At 36.5% G+C, this 16,701-nt stretch overlaps 1 protein-coding gene across 1 annotated transcript in view; it reads left to right on the plus strand.

The window, feature by feature from the left end:
• The window catches only part of UBE2W (ubiquitin conjugating enzyme E2 W), a 77,512-nt gene that overhangs the window by 36,853 nt on the left and 23,958 nt on the right, over nucleotides 1–16,701 (plus strand). Inside the window, 2 exon segments of the mRNA XM_041768926.1 lie at nucleotides 5,286–5,377; nucleotides 11,847–11,949. Coding sequence (XP_041624860.1) covers nucleotides 5,286–5,377; nucleotides 11,847–11,949 — 195 coding nt within the window.

Raw genomic sequence — 16,701 nt, forward strand, 5'->3', positions numbered from 1 at the left:
GGGTGATATTTGGCCAAGAACCATTACAACTGCAATCAGAGAAAGACCATTATATGATCTCACTGATATGTGGAATTTAAGAAACAAAACAGAATCGTTGAGGAAGAGAGGAAAATATAAAACAAGACGAAATCAGAGAGGGAGACAAACGTAAGAGACTCTTAATCATAGGAAACAAACAGGGTTGCTGGAGGGGAGGATGTGGAGAGTTGGGGTAACTGGGTGATGGACATTAAGACGGTCATGTGATATAATGAGCACTGTTATGTAAAACTGATGAATCACTGACCTCTACCTCAGAAACTAAATAATATATGATAATTAATTGAATTTACATTTTAAAGTAAAAAAAAAAAAACCTATTGTAACTTGTAATTTTTTGGCTTCTCTTCCCAGTGGTTTCTGCATAGTTCTGTTTCTCTAGTTACAGTAGTTACCTTCTGCAGTTATTTCCCGTTACCTCTAGTTATCTCAGTCTGTAGCTGCTATTTTCACCAGTGTCTGGGAAAGCAGACCATGTTGTCATGCTGGTTTTTATAGCCAGTGGTATCAGTGCTTTTGCTAATGTTTCTAATCTGCTTTTATTGCAGTTTGTTTTGTTTTTGTATGTTTTTTGTTGTCTTTTTTAATAAAGTATTTTTAATTTAAGGTATGTACTTTTTTTTTTTTTTTAAGATTTTATTTATTGGGGCACCTGGATTGCTTGGTTGGTTAGGTGTCTGTCTTTGGCTTGGGTCATAATCCCAGGGTCCTGGGATTGAACTCTGTGTCAGGCTCTCTGTTCTCAAATATTTAGTTGAGAGAGAGAGAGAGAGAGCCAGCACGTGTGAGCACAAGCAGTGGGGGGAGTGGCAGACGGAGGGAGAGGAAGGAGCAGGCTTCTGGATTAGCAGAGAGCCGGATGTGGTACTCCATCTCAGGACCTGTGTGGACCGACTGAGCCACACAGAGGCCCGTTTTATAACACTTTGTCTTCAAAGTTAGCTGAATGCTTCCTCATGTGATAATAGTTTTCTGTTGATTGATGCTACATGGTGTGATCTCTAGTTACACTAGTTCTTCATATCCTCAAATGAGTAGGAATTTTTATTTATTTTTACATCAAATTTTTTAGGTCCTTCTCTTTTAGCTTCTGTGTCCATATTCAGGAAATTTAGAACCATTTTCTTTTTTTTCCTTTTTATTGTTTTTGCATTTTTTTTGTTTTTGAGCATAGCTGATTAGAACCAGTTGTTTAGAAGATCCAGAGGACCCTTGAGGGGACTGAATGTTTATTTAAAGACTTGTGGAATACCTGGGTAGCTCAGTTGGTTAAGTATCTGACTGGCTCAGGTCGTGATCTCAGGGTCCTGGAACCGGACTCCTTGCTCAATGGGGAGTCTGCTTCTTCCTCTCCCCCCCGCCCCCCCATCCTGCTCACACATGTGAGTGCACGTGCTCTCTCTCTCTTTCTCAAATAAAATCTTTACAAAAATAAATAAAGACCTGTCCTGCCTTCTCCAATGAATTACTGTTCTGGGAAGAATATACCCCAAAGGGTAAATTCCCCATTTTTGTGAACCTGCCAAATAGGCACATCACTTGACCTTCCATTCTTTGTCTTTTTTTAAGTTGTGATTTTAAGTGCATGAATGAGTTGAACTTAGTAAATACTTGTTAGCCCCCAAACTATTGGCCCTGCTTTATCTCTTAATTGGAAAGCTTGTGGATATGCAAAGTAGTTTACTGCCTAGTAGCTAAGATGGTAAGGAACTGGCATGAATTGTCTTTTTAATGTAGTGCCTCCACTCCCTCAGTAAAAAAACATGGTCAGGTGAATGTTTTGGATTCTGACCTGTGATAGTGAAATGAAAAGTGGATGATAGCCCCTTCTCACGAGGGGAGTTGGGAGTAGAGGTCCTGCATTATCTCTTGCTATATAACAAATTCCCCTCAAATTTAGTAATTTGAAAGAACAAACATTTATAATCCCATGCAGTCCCAAGCGTCTGGAATCAGGCTTAAGCTGGATGGTTCTGATTTAAAGTCTTTCTTGAGTTTGTAGGCAAGATATTGGCCTGGGATGCAGTCATCTTAAAGATTGGTTAGTGTTGGAGAGTATGCTTCCAAATCATACGAGGTTATTAGCAGGAGACCACATGCTGATCTTACTAGCATGTGAGCTTCTGAATTGGGCTGTTCACAGTACCACAGGTGATTCTAAAGAGAATAACCAAAATGTAAGCCATAGTCTTTTAGAATCTAATCTTGGGAATAACATATCATTTCTGCTGTATTCTGTTGGTCACACTGACCAATTTTGGTACAGTGTGGGGAGGAACTACACAAAGACGTGAATATAGGGAAGCAGAGTTAATTGGAGATTCTCTTGGAATTTGGTCATCACAGGTCTCTTTCTTTGTGGACATGTAAGAAGTAGTGTCAGGGTGTGGAAAACATTTTCTTTCTTTCTTTCTTTTTTGTAGCATCCTTTATCATTATGTTCAGGGGACCTAGGAATAATTATACCAATAAAACTTTTCATAGCTTACCTTTATATCCTTATGTTTCAGTTAGTAGCTGTGCAAATTGACTTTCCTCTATATCCTTGATTTGATAACAAGGACTTGTTTTCCCTGTTTAGTAAAGTTCTCAAGATCTGGAGAATATCTACAGCAGTGTAACCTAAAACGTGGTTATTGAAACAAGATTTTTCCAGGATGCTCTACACTAAGGGGGTTTAGTTACTTTTCTTCCCCTTGAAGAATCATTGTGCAAGTTAGTGTATCAGAAGTCTCTGAGAAGTCCTGCATTGAAGAAATGTTTCTCTTTGTTGTACCCAGTGTTTTTAAAAATTTACTTGAACAGGGATCCCTGGGTGGTGCAGCGGCTGGCGCCTGCCTTTGGCCCAGGGCGCAATCCTGGAGACCCGGGATCCAGTCCCACGTCGGGCTCCCAGTGCATGGAGCCTGCTTCTCCCTCTGCCTGTGTCTCTGCCTCTCTCTCTCTCTCTCTCTCTCTCTCTCTGTGACTATCATAAATAAATAATTAAAAAATAATAATAAATAAATAAAAAAATTTACTTGAACATTTAATTGCTATATTGTATACCTGAAACTAATATAACAGTGTATGTTAGCTATACTGAAATTAAAATAAAAAACTTAAAAACATTTACTTGATCATAAAACCCACATTTGTTATCATAAGTGGAATAAATTAAAAACCCTATTCTAGCAAAAATTTATCATTCTTTTATTCAAAACAACTTATTCAGGCAGCTTTATTTCTATATTTTAGATAATTAGAATTTTTCTTAAGTCCTCAGTTTGTCATTATTTTGCATTTTTAAAGGCAGCTAAGGTCAGAAATTACAAATAGCTGTTATTTTCACTGTTATTAGCAATTGTGATATTGTAGGATCTGAGGGAGGGTTTGTTTCATTCTTGGCCACTAAAGAGCCATTTAGGAGTCTTTTTCTTCTTCTTTTTTTTTTTTTTTTTTTTTTTTTAACATTTACTGATGTATTAGCAAATGTTTTAGAGCATATTCTAGGCCTGGGGGTTGCTGTGATCAGCATAGTTTGTCCTCCTTGTGAGTTAATAGCCAAACAAACATAGGAGGTGATTGCAGAAGGGCCACAGATACCAAAGCAAAGGCATAGTGGTCCGCAAATAGCTGCTGGTGGGCCAAGTATTAACAAGTTTTTTACATTGATTGTCAACAAAGAAGGGAGGAGTTTTCAAATCTGTAATGGTGCTAGATGATGTTAAACTTATTTGAAGGTATCATACATTGAAAAGATCTAGAAACATTTGCTATATTGTTAGTAACATTTCATTCCAGAAAAAGCACAGGGTAGCTTTTAAGCAGAGAATTGTTGAGTTCTGAACAGATATCCATGCTTGTCTACTTTAATGCAGAAAAGATGCTCATTAAGAGTTTATTTTATTAATAGTGAAAGGGAATATAAGGGCAAGGAGAAGAAATGTGTGGGAAATATCAGAAAGGGAGACAGAACATAAAGACTCCTAACTCTGGGAAATGAACTAGGTGTGGTGGAAGGGGGAGGAGGGCGGGGGTGAATGGGTGACGGGCACTGAGGGGGGCACTTGACAGGATAAGCACTGGGTGTTATTCTGTATGTTGGTAAATTGAACACCAATAAAAAATAAATTTATTATAAAAAAGGGGAAAAAAGTTTATTTTATAGTGTTACATGCAATTCTAATAACATTAGCTATTTGGTTTTTAAACTCATAATCTATGGGCTTTGGTGGGTTTTGTTTTGCTTTCTTGTATACTGAAAAAGAATGTCCATTAGTGATAATATGGGAAGAGTTGAGCAATAGAAACTATGTGAACAAGAATGTAAAATACAGCCAATTAGGGGCATCCAATATGTAGAAAATAACTGCGTATCTTGGACCCCGATATATTCTGGTATAGAAAGTTTGAATTATGTGCAAATAAATGACAAATACCCACCATTTGCTTCGATGTGGATGGAACTGGGGAGGGTATTATGCTGAATGAAGTAAGTCAATCGGAGAAGGACAAACACTATATGGTCTCATTCATTTGGGAAATATAAAAAATAGTGAAAGGGAATAAAGGGGAAAGGAGAAAAAAATAAGTGGGAAATGTCAGAGAGGGAGAGAGAACATGAGAGACTCCTAACTCTGGGAAACGAACTAGGGGTGGTGGAAGGGGAGGTGGGCGGGGGGTGGGGGTGACTGGGTGATGGGCACTGAGGGGGGCACTTGTTGGGATGAGCGCTGGGTGTTATTCTTTATGTTGGCAAATTGAACACCAATAAAAAATAAAATTATATAAAAAAATAAATTATGTGCAAATATCCTATTTAAGAAAACAAATATGGGATGTAAATTATAAATTAACATTATTCAAAACATTTTCAAGAAGGCTTTTTGCATATGGTTATTTGTATAGTTTTTTTGAAAAGCTTGTATGTCTGAAATGATACATTGTTTTTAAGGATGATGGAGAACTATGGTTTTTATTATTGGAAAGCAGTAAAGGAAACACTGCTAAAATTTGTAAGCAGTTATAACTTAGGCTGAGATCTTATAACCTCAGTGGAGTAAGAGTGAAGTTCTGTAGGTAGATGGCTGCTCTGTAGGATCACTTTACAGCATCAATGTTTACAAATATATTTAGAAATGTTTTTGTTGTAATTATAGGACAAAATTAAAAATTAGAGAGGTAGGCATATAAGATTCAATCTGTGAAAATAGAAAGATGTCATTTTTTTTGAAGTACAAATTGTTGATATTCTTTTTTAGAAACGACTGCAGAAAGAACTGTTGGCTTTGCAAAATGACCCACCTCCTGGAATGACTTTAAATGAAAAGAGTGTGCAAAATTCAATTACACAGTAAGTATTTAGTTTTTGAAATACTTCTTTTATTATTAGTGTAATGTATGAAAATATACTTTTTAAAATGTAGAATTTGGGGGCACCTGGATGGTTCAGGTGATTAAACATCCATGGCGCTTTATTTCAGCTCTTGATTTCAGTTAAGGGTTGTAAGATTTCACCCTGTGTTGGGCTCTGCACTCAGTGGGGAGTCTTTCTCCTTCTCCCTCTGCCCCTCTTCCCACCCCCAAAATAAATAAATCTTTAAAAAAAAATGTAGAATTTTTCATATTCCATCCCACTCTTCCATCAAAAGATGATAAATCTTATTCTGTGCATTTATATATGCCATTTTGTGTCATAGGATAGTATCATACTCATTGTATATAATGTGTGATTTGTAAACCTTTTTTTTAAAAAAAAAACAAAAACATATTTTTGGGAGCCTGGATGTCTCAGTCAGTTAAGCATTTGCCTTTGGCTCAGGTCATGATCCCAGGGTCCTGGAATCAAGCCCTACATTAGGCTCCCTGCTCAGCAGGGAGCCTGCTTCTCCTCCCACTGCCTGCTACTCCCCTTGCTTGTGCTCTCTCTGTCAAATGAATAAATAAAATCTTTTAAAAAACAATAATAAAATAAAAACCAATGTTGATCAGTAATATTTTTAAATGTTTCTTGCTACAGAGGCATCCTATAAAGACTTCGGTCTGACTTTGTTTATGAAGTGATTTCCATCTAAAATAGAGCAGTATGGGGCACCTGAGTGGCTCAGTGGTTGAGCATCTGCCTTCGGCTCAGGTTGTGATCCTGGAGTCCTGGGATCAAGTTCCACATCAGGTTCTCTTCAGGGAGCCTGCTTCTCCCTCTGCCCATGTTTCTGCCTCTCTCAGCATCTTTCATGAATAAATAAATAAAATCTTTAAAAAAAATAAGATAGAACAATTTGGAATGAGGTTGTTTGTCAAATTTTTTGAAATCACATGTAAAGATTTGAAAGAAAGTAGGAGTCAAGATAGTCTCCATTCCCTGAACACATTAATTGCCCTGACAGAAGGGTAACTAAATGGATGTCAGACGATTTAGCAACCTCTTTTAATAGATAAGAAGCTTCTTCATGAGGATGAAGAAGTGAAGTGTATAGAAGTAAGACACAAGAAGAAGTATTCTAATTCTGCTCCTTCCTTAGAAGACGTAAAGAAGTCTTTTCCCAGATAAGAAACCAAGAAGCATAGAGAGATATGTGTCCTCTCATAAAAAAAAGGAGCATTTGAATTAGTTTGAAATGTTTTCAGGAGTGTCATCCTAAGATATCACAATCCAGTATAGTCTATTTTTACCACTCCTTTGATTTAATAGTTTTGTTAGGCAAAGGTAAATGTTCTGAAATTGGGGGTGGGGTTGGGGGAGGATTTAAAATAATGAAACCTCTCCTTAAAAAAAAAAAAAAACCTCCAAAAACATTAAAGGGATGGGAGGCAACAAGATAAAGGTTTACTATAGACCAAGTTGTAGGACAAAAAGCATAATTTAAATGCTTCGTGACATTCTAGGTCAAGAGAGCAAAAGTGACCAAAATTCATGGACATATTTATCCTTTTAGAGAAACATAACTTTTATTTTATTTTAAAGATTTATTTATTTATTCATAGAGACAGAGAGAGAGAGAGGTAGAGCCACAGGCAGAGGGAGAAGCAGGCATCACACAGAGAACCCGGCGCGGAACTCGATCCAGGGTCTCCAGGATCACGCCCTGGGCTGCAAGCGGGCACCAAACCACTGCGCCACCAGGGCTGCCCAGAAACATAACTTTTAGTTACCTTTGTGAGGTTTGAGTCCATACTTAAGACAGAAGTTATGCTTTTTAAAATCAGGGATATGAAGAATGGACCTATTGATGTTTGGTTGGATACATTGTTTGAAAATGGGTACAGATCTCTAGCTCTGTAACAGTCTTTAAAACATTGAACTTTAAAACTCAAGCATTTTTAGGTTCCCTGCAAAATCGAGCAGAAGGTACAGAGATTTCCCACATACCCTCTGCTCTCACACATGCACAGCCTCCCCCATTATCAACATCCATTGGTTAAAATTGATGAAGCATGATTGACGCATCATAATCTCCCAAAGTCTATAGTTTGCATTATAATTCATTATGGGTGTTATATGTTCTAAGGATTTGGGCGAATGTGCAACGACATATATCATCATTATGGTATCATACAGAATATTTTCACTGGCCTAAAAATCCCCTGTGCTCCAGCTATTCATCATCTCCCCCAGCCACTGATCTTTTTACTATCTCTGTAGTTTTCCCTTTTCCAGACAGTCATATAGTTGGAATCATACAGTGTAGCCTTTCAGATTGGCCTCTTTTATTTAGTAATATGCATTTAAGGTTTTCCACTTATTTTTGTAACTCTCAATTGATTTTTCATTTCTATCAAACAAAATTTGAAAATAGAACACACATTTAGATATATAATTAAGATATATATATATAATAATTTTTAAAAGATTTTATTTATTAATTTGTGAGAGACAAAGAGAGGCAGACATAGGCGGAGGGAAAAGTAGGCTCCCTGTGGAGAGAGAGCCTGATATGGGACTTGATCCCAGGACCCCGGGATCATGCCTTGAGCCAAAGGCAAGACGCTCAACCACTGAGCCACCCAGGTGCCCCATTAAGAGGTATTTTTGTTCTGTATAACTAAACAAATAGACTATATTCCATTTTCATTGGTAATAACCAAGTGCTTCCTCTTTCAACCTTTCCTTTTTTTGTTAAGGGTGGGACCCACATAATAGTGATTTATAAAAAGTTAAAGGAATGTTTTACATTTGTACAAATGGAAACATTTGTATAGATTGTCAAGCAGTTATACCACAAATTGTAACTACCAAAACAGCTTTATCTTTGTTACAGAATAAACCTGTCATTTAGAGATGTATGTCAAACAATTTCTCTTTTAAAATAATTTATTGTAAATGAATCACAAAACTTTTATTATCTTTGACTATCTTCCAGGGTATAAAAGTAGTCTAAAAAAATTAGATCTTAAAAGATGTGTTTAAGTGGCATAAGAACAATGATGAAAAACACCTTCTGGAAGACAGTTTGGTAGCATGTATTAAGACCTTTAAAAATAAGAGTATCATATCCTTTGAACTAATAAATAAACCCCTATGCTGTCCTAAGGAAGAAACAGAGACCTAGAACCAAGGGTGCCAGGTTGGCTCATTCAGTAGAATGTGCAACTCTTGATCTCACAGTTGTGAATTTAAGCCCCATGTTGGTGGGCATAGAGCTTACTTTAAAAAAAAAAATTAACTTAGAATTAACTATGCTCATTTCAGCATTACATGTTATAGAGACAGTTTGGAAACAATGTAGATATTATTAACAGGGAAATTATTTCTCAGGTTAAGACCTTGAAATGCCATCCCCTCAGTTAAAGCCTGAAATGCGCAACTTTTATATAGTCATGATTACTTTTGAAAATTCCTTAGAGAGGCCATATTGGTGTGTATCCTGTTGTAATATATCCAACAGAGCTAGTTTTTCCTTTGGAGTGGAATAGTTGGCTGTTTCTTTGATTAGGAGCTATGAATGTATGAAAAATATGTTTTTAAACATGAGAATCCTGAAACAATAGCTACTCACAGGAAGATTTCTTCTCAGGAACATATGCTCTTAATTGGACTCATAAACACTGAGGATTTGTTTTTTAAATTTTTTATATTTTTAAATTTTAATTCTTATTATTTTTTAGAGAGAATTGTGGGGGTTGAGGGTGGGCAGAGGAAGAGAGAGACTCTTAAGTAGACTCCATGCCCAGTGTGGAGCCTGACACAGGACTCAGTCTCAGGACCCTGAGATTGTGACGTGAGCCAAAATCAAGAGTCAGACCCTTAACCCAGGCATCCCATAAACACTGATAATTTGAATTTGTGTAATTTAACTATCAGGTATCAATTCCATCGATAAAGAAACTACAAAATGTCTAGAATGAAAGGTACCCGAAGTACTTCAGCGGTGATTATTTTTGGGTATTTTTGTTTATTTATATCTTTCTAAATTTTCTATAGTGGACATATATTGATTGCTTTTTCAATTAGCAAAAAGTTATTTAAAATTATCCTGCACAATGTTGAAAATTATGCCACCTTTGACCTATCTCACCCAGATATTGGAAGGATTACTGAGGTATTTGCTTAGCTATTATTTAAAATCTGTTGGGATAGATCGTATGTAAATATATGGTACATTATGTCTTAAAATTTGCCCTATAACAGAATGAAAGGGCACCAGGAGGTGTTCCCTGGGTGGCTCAGTTGGTTAAACTCTGGACTCTTGGCTTTGACTTAGGTCATGATCTCAGGGTCCTGAGATCGAGCCCACAGTTGGGCTCTGTGTTCAATCTAGAGCCTGCTTGAGAACCTCCTTCTTGCTTCCCCTCTGTTCTTCCAACTCTGCTCGAGCTAGCTCATGCTCTAAACACTCTAACTCTGTCAAATATCTTTAAGAAAGGGCACCAGGCCTCTCTGATTTTCCTTGGAATAGTCCCTGTGCATAGTGGGTGTCAGGGGAGAATAATAAAAAGGGGATTTTGATGGCCAGGAAGGACACAGTTTATAAAGAGAATAGTTTTTTGGGTTTTTTTGTTTGTTTGTTTATAGTACAGCTTATACATTGTATTTAATTTACTGTGTTTTTATGTCAGGAAAGTACTGTGTATTTTACATGCATAATGCCAGTTATCTTTCTGACACTTTGGGATGAATACCTTTTTTTAATAAACTTTTAACTTTGTTTTTTATATCTGTTTTATAATTTAAATAGTTAAAATGAGAGAAATAGAACAGCTTATTTATGGCAACACAGCTAAGATACAGTCCTGTGTAATTTCACTGTAAAATATTACGTCTTGGCTCTATGGTCATACCTTTTATTACCATGTATGCTATTGAACATGCATTCCAAAAATGAATTAGCTATGCTCCTAAGGCCCTGTATATGTTAGCTGATTGCTTTTAGAGAGTAGGCACGTTTATTATAAGCTCCATAGTATGTGGGGTGATGACTAGAACCTCAACACTGTATTCTCAATATTAGTTCCTTTAGTTTCTCTATAATTAAAGTAATAAATTTCTATACCTAAAAAGTTTAAGAGGAAAGGAATTGGCTAGTGCTATAATTAGGAACTCATTCTTATGGTTGGTCCATTTTTGCTTCTCAGTGTGGCCCCATCATCTTTACTACCATTAATCCTTTAAAAAAAATCATTTTCTACTCCTAATCCCTTTTTAAAAATTTTATCTATTTTTTTAAAAATTAATTTTTTAGAGAGAGAATGCGTGCATGGGTGGTAGGAAGGGGCAGAGGAAGAGAGAGAATCTTAAGCAGGCTCCACACTAGGTTTGGAGGGGCTTGATTTCAGGACCCTGAGATCATGACTTGAGCTGAAATGGAGAGTTGGATGCTTAACTGACTGAGGCATCCAGGCACCCCAGTTTCCCTTTTTTGAAATTTATTTATTTCATTTATTTTTAAGATTTGTTTATTTGAGAGAGAGAGAGCATAAGCAGGGGGAGGGGCAGAGGGAGAGGGAGAAAAGACTCCTTCCCCTCCTTTTTTTTTTTTCTTTTTTTTTTTTTTTTTAAGCGCAAGAGATAGGGGGTCCTGGCTGGCTCAGTTGATAGAGCATATGACTCTTGATCTCGGGGTTGTGAGTTCAAGCGCCATGCTGGGTGTACAGCTTCCTTTAAATAAATAAACAAGAGATAAGTGTTCAGGTTATAATTTAAAAGAGATTTGTATTCATGATTATTATATGTGGAAACAAGCTTGTAAAGAGGCCATGGAAATCTCTTCGGAGTTTCATTAAATACCTGATACAGACAAAGGAAAGGCAGTATAGAGCCTTGAGTAGCTATCAGAGTAAGTGGACTAATGTTAGTTTAGCTGCTTTTTCCTTTGGTCTCTAGAACACTGATGAGAAGATAGATTTAACAGCCACAATTCTCTACTCATTTTTGATACCTACTTTGTCCATTGCTTTTAAAGTGATATCAGATGGGCAGTTCATTAGTTTGATATTATCTATATAAAATCTTTTCAGTCATTGTGGAAATACTGTTTTGGAAAAATAAGACAGCATAAATTGAGTATCAAGAGTGCAGGCTTTGGTGTCGACACACTTGAGTTGGGTTTTCATTTTGTATTCTCAGACCTGGATTAAAATTTGGCTCTGTCCTTTGCTAGTTGCCTGACTTTGATCTAGTTACTTAACCTTTGAGCGTCAGAGAAGGATATAGGGCAAGGGGTGTTAATACCAACTCTAATTGTTGGGAGAATGAAGTGCACTGTTACACATGAATGACTCCTATCCCAATGCCTGGCATAAAGGAAGTCTTCAGTCTTCCCTTTTCTTTCTCACCCCAATTCTTATCTGAAGTTTTTTGTTTTTGTTTTTTTTTCCTATTCTAGGTGGATCGTAGACATGGAAGGTGCACCAGGTACCTTATATGAAGGGGAAAAATTTCAGCTTCTATTTAAGTTTAGTAGTCGATATCCTTTTGACTCTCCTCAGGTAACTGCCATGTTTTTAACATTTTATTGTATTTTTAGATTTTAGCAAAATACTAAATTAGTGACTTTTGACTAAATACAAATTTATAAAGAAATTCATTGTAATTATATGAATAGATTTGTTCCTTTATCTGTAATATAATCAGGATCTTTATGAACATTTTACTTTATTGAGATTAGGGTTTGCTACTTTGGGGCTTTAAGAAATTAACATTGTTTTTTATGTATAAATGTTAGCAGAAAAGGGGATGGAAAATCTAACTCAGGCCTATGGGTTGTGGGAGAATTTAGCATTTTGGAATAACTGGAGGCACTTATTCCTAGATAAGATGATAGAATGATAATGTGATAAGGCAGGTGCTTTGTTTAAAGGAACAGTTCTTTGATTTTGCATTGACATGCTGTACTTGCAGTCTTTTAGTACTGTAAAGATAGAATATATTGCCAAATGTTAAATATCTAAACATAAGCCCCAAATCTGATCATTATAATTTGAAGCACAGTTAGTTTAGGTAATGGGTAAAATACTCAGACAAGGGATAATGGTGGTTGAGGAACTTTTTTGGGAGCTGTTTAACTGTGGTGAATGATTAATCTTTGGGAGTTAGAGAAAAGGAGACTCTAGGATGACTTCCAGATTGCTGGCTTGGTAAGATGGGTAAATGAGTTACTGGCAGCAAAATGGTGAGACTTAATGCCAATTCTATCTGGTACTGCTAGATAATGAGGTTCTGGATAATGAAACTTCTCAAGTATCTAAAACTCAGCTTGTGAAGTGCTCAAATACATTTTTTTTTTTTTTGAGAAAAATAATCCGTTGCAACTTTAAATAGAATATAAACAATATCCTTGGCCATGTAGGCATATAGATGGAAGTCAGTTATTGATTGTGCTATAAATAAAAGAGATAATTTTTTTAATAAAGATACAGAATTAAATGGAAATGGACTTGAGTTCAGTTTTTGTGTGAGCAGAAAACTAAGATTAGGAAGCTCATTTTTATCATTTTCATAAAAATTAAAAATAAAGCTAAGAGTTATGTGTTATCATGACCTCTAGGCCTTTATAGTAAGCATGTGTAGACTGATAAGAAAGCGAAACAAACATCTTCTCTCTAGAAAATGACCTTCACGTTTTACGGCCTTTTTTGCTTATCAGCATCATTTAAGATTGTTAATCCTTGAAGGCAGTGGGGTCTCAAGCATTCCCTTGTCACCTTCAGCCTGTTTTTATACTTCAACTAAGTTTGTTGAAGGTATGTGAGGAAAGAATGTGACTCACCAACTCCAAACTGTTGACTTAGGGAGATATTGGAGAAGGCTTACTCCGGTTGCCCACAGATTTTTCATCAGAGGAAAATAATATTTTATAAACATGAACCAAGTCAAAAGTGTCCTCTAATCCTCTTAGTATTTAATTTTATTTATTTTTTAAAAAGATTTTATTTATTTATTCATGAGAGACACAGACAGAGAGAGAGAGGCAGAGACACAGGCAGAGGGAGAAGCAGGCTCCATGCAGGGAGCCCAATGTGGGACTCGATTCTGGGACTCCAGGATCACACCACCTGGGCTGAAGGTGGCGCTAAGCTGCTGAGCCCCCTGGGCTGCCCAGTATTTAATTTTAAATCAGATATCAAACTCTGACACATCTGAAACATCTGAATTTCATCTCTTAATATTTCTGTAAGTTAAAGTGTTCGTAATGGATTCTCTCATCCTTAAATTCTTTTTTTCTCCTTCCATGTTTTGACTTCTGTCCACTTTTTCTAATTCTTCTGATTTTGGTGTTCTCTGGGTTCTTTATTCAGTAGTCCCTTATTCTTCTCACTCTTTTCTCTAATGTCTTCATCTGTCTTAAACAGCTACCTCCCAGATCTACAGCTCTGTGTACAACCTCTTCTTTCTGAGGTTTAATTTCACACCCTTGTTGGATATAGCTACTTGAGTATCTCCAGATGTCTCAAATTTAACACATCTTAACTCAATCTTTTCCAGTAACAAAATAAGTAAAAAAAAATTTTTCTTGAGTTATTGTCCCACCTATCTGCTTGCATTGAAATTCTTCCCTTTCCTCCACTGTTAAAATGTAGCTTTTCAGGTCCTTTTACAGTACTTAGGTCAGTCTACTGTTATCCTCTATCTACTGTATTCCAAGTTTCTATCTCTCCTTTGGACTATTACATAATAGCCTCAAGTTCTTTCCACTCCTAGTCATCTGTTCACAGTGCTGTTAGATTTCTTTGAAGGTGTATTTGCCGTATTGATTTGCACAGATACATAACGCCACCACCACAAGTATCCCTGCTTTCTTCTTAAGACCTCAAATGCTTCTTTATTTTCTGTAGAGTCAAGTCTGAAAACTCTTCAGCTTAGCATTTAAGTCTGAACTTAACCATTTCAGCTGCACATTACCTCCATGCCCTCTACTACATAGTAATATTTCTATCATACTTTTTTTTTTTTCTATCATACTTTCTAATGTAACTTCCATTCTGATGTTCTCTTGTAAAGCTCTAATGAAGTGGTTGGGAAGATGGATTCATCCTCACTTTATAAGTGAGGAAATTGAAGCTTATAGAAGTAAAGTGTCTGTTGATTTAAAAGCTAGCTAGTAGGATAGTTAAGATTCAAATCCAAGTTACTTCTTTCCATACTGTCCATTAGGTGTGAGTACCGAAATGGGGAAAATGCCCATTTATCCAGCAATGTTATCTCTAAAAGTGAAAGACACTACTATATAGAATGATAGCTTTGAAAGCTCTGGGGCAGTTGTTCCCAATCTTTTGGAATATGAGGATTCCTCTTTAACATCACTCCCATGTCACAGAAGTTGTATTGAGAAAATAACAGAGCTGCTGTAAGACTACTAATACTTTACAGTTATTTTTATGTTTTATTTATCACAGCATCTGTGTGATTATAAAATAATAATAATGATCTAGCAATCAGTTACTTGATGTGTATGCATGTCAAGAGATTTTTCCAATAACCGAAACTTTCCAGAGATGCATTGCTCTGGGGAAGTGATTAGAATCACTCAAAGGCAGTAAAATTCCTCATTCACCAAAGATTTTTTTATTGGGTGAGACCCAGTAGCATTGGCATTTGTTAGAAAATTAGTCTTTGATTTTCCTATGCAATAAGCAGTACTAAATATACCACTACTTACAAAACTAGAATTTGGGGAAATAACCCTAAAATAAACTAGTCTCATTTAAACTTATTACTTTTGTATCTGTAAGTTAGATTGATAAGACCATAATAAACCTTATAGTTGGCTGGGTTTTCTTTTCCCTGTTGTAGTTAATTTCTCTTGTATCTCACTTGACAGTGAAAAATCTGCCTATCTGAAACAAGGTGTTTGGCCCAGTCATTTGCTTTAAAGGAAACCATTATGACAGCAAAATCTTTTACTATTGGGAGCAGAGATGAGGCACTTTTCACTTTCCAGCACTGTTTTCTACTAATGTGCACTTACCATCAGCCATGCAGAATTAAATATCTTCCTATATATATTCTGTTTACCTGTGTGAGAATACCGGTAAATGATCGGCCAATTTAATGTGTAGTAAATGTGAATTATGTGCCAAATACTGTGCTCTCTTTTTTAGAGATGAAGGAGAGTACAGAAATTAAAAGGTATTATGCCTGCCTTTATTTTTTTAGTATTTGGATAGGCAGACATGGATTCATTCATTCTGTAAGTACTTATCTAGCATGTCATATTACACACACTGTGCTAGATGTTGGCAATTTAGTAGTGAAGAGAACGAAATAAAAAACCTGCTTTCGTGGAATTTGTGTTCTTGTAGAAAGAGGCAATAAACAATAAGCAAAACATACAGTAAGGAAGATGGTGGGAAAAAAAGTAGAAAAGGGAATTCAGGATGTTGTAGCTTTGGATTGAGCAATCAGAAGATTTCACTGAGAAAATCACTTTGGAGCAGAAATCTGAAAGAGGTGAGTGAATAAACCATGTGGAAGAAGTTTGGAAAGAGCAGGTAAAGCAAAGGCCATGAATCTGGAGCACATGTGGCAGGTCCCCGGAATGCTATAAAAACAAGAGAGGGAATGGAGAGCATAGGTCTGAGAGATAATTTGTCGTGGATTGTATAGCCCATTGTAAGAGTTTTGTTTTTTACTCAGAATGAGATGAAAAACCTTTGAATATTTTGAGAAGAATGACATGATCCTACTTAAGATTAAAAAGAAAAATTTGGCTGTTGTATGGCACATTGATTGTTGAGTGTACAAGTGTACAGGGAGATCAGACAACTCTTGCAGTAATCCAGGTGAAAGGTTATGGTGACTTGTACCAGAAAGGTAGCAGTGGAGGTTGTGGAAGATGGCCATATTTTGGACCTATTTTATTATTGTTTTTTAAAGATTTGTTTATTTGAGAGAATGAGAGAGAGAGCGTGTGCGTGTGCATGCAAGTTGGGGTAGGGGCGAGAGAAATCCTCAAGCAGACTCCCTGCGGAACAGAATCCCAGGACCCTGAGATCATGACTTGAGCCAAAATCAAGAGTCACCCGCACCCCTGGACCTATTTTAAAGGTTGAGCCAATGGATTTGCTAATGAATTGATAAGGAATATAAATGTGGCAAAGGAGTCGGGGAAGACCACAACTTTTGGCCTGTACAACTGGATACAAACTGAAGTATGAATTGTATGCTTTGGGAGCAAAAGATAAAGCAGTGACCACTTTAGAATAAAATGAGGGGGCAAAGAAAAACCTGTTTGTACTGGG

Source organism: Vulpes lagopus, chromosome 9 (assembly GCF_018345385.1).
Source record: "Vulpes lagopus strain Blue_001 chromosome 9, ASM1834538v1, whole genome shotgun sequence".
NCBI lineage: Eukaryota > Metazoa > Chordata > Mammalia > Carnivora > Canidae > Vulpes > Vulpes lagopus.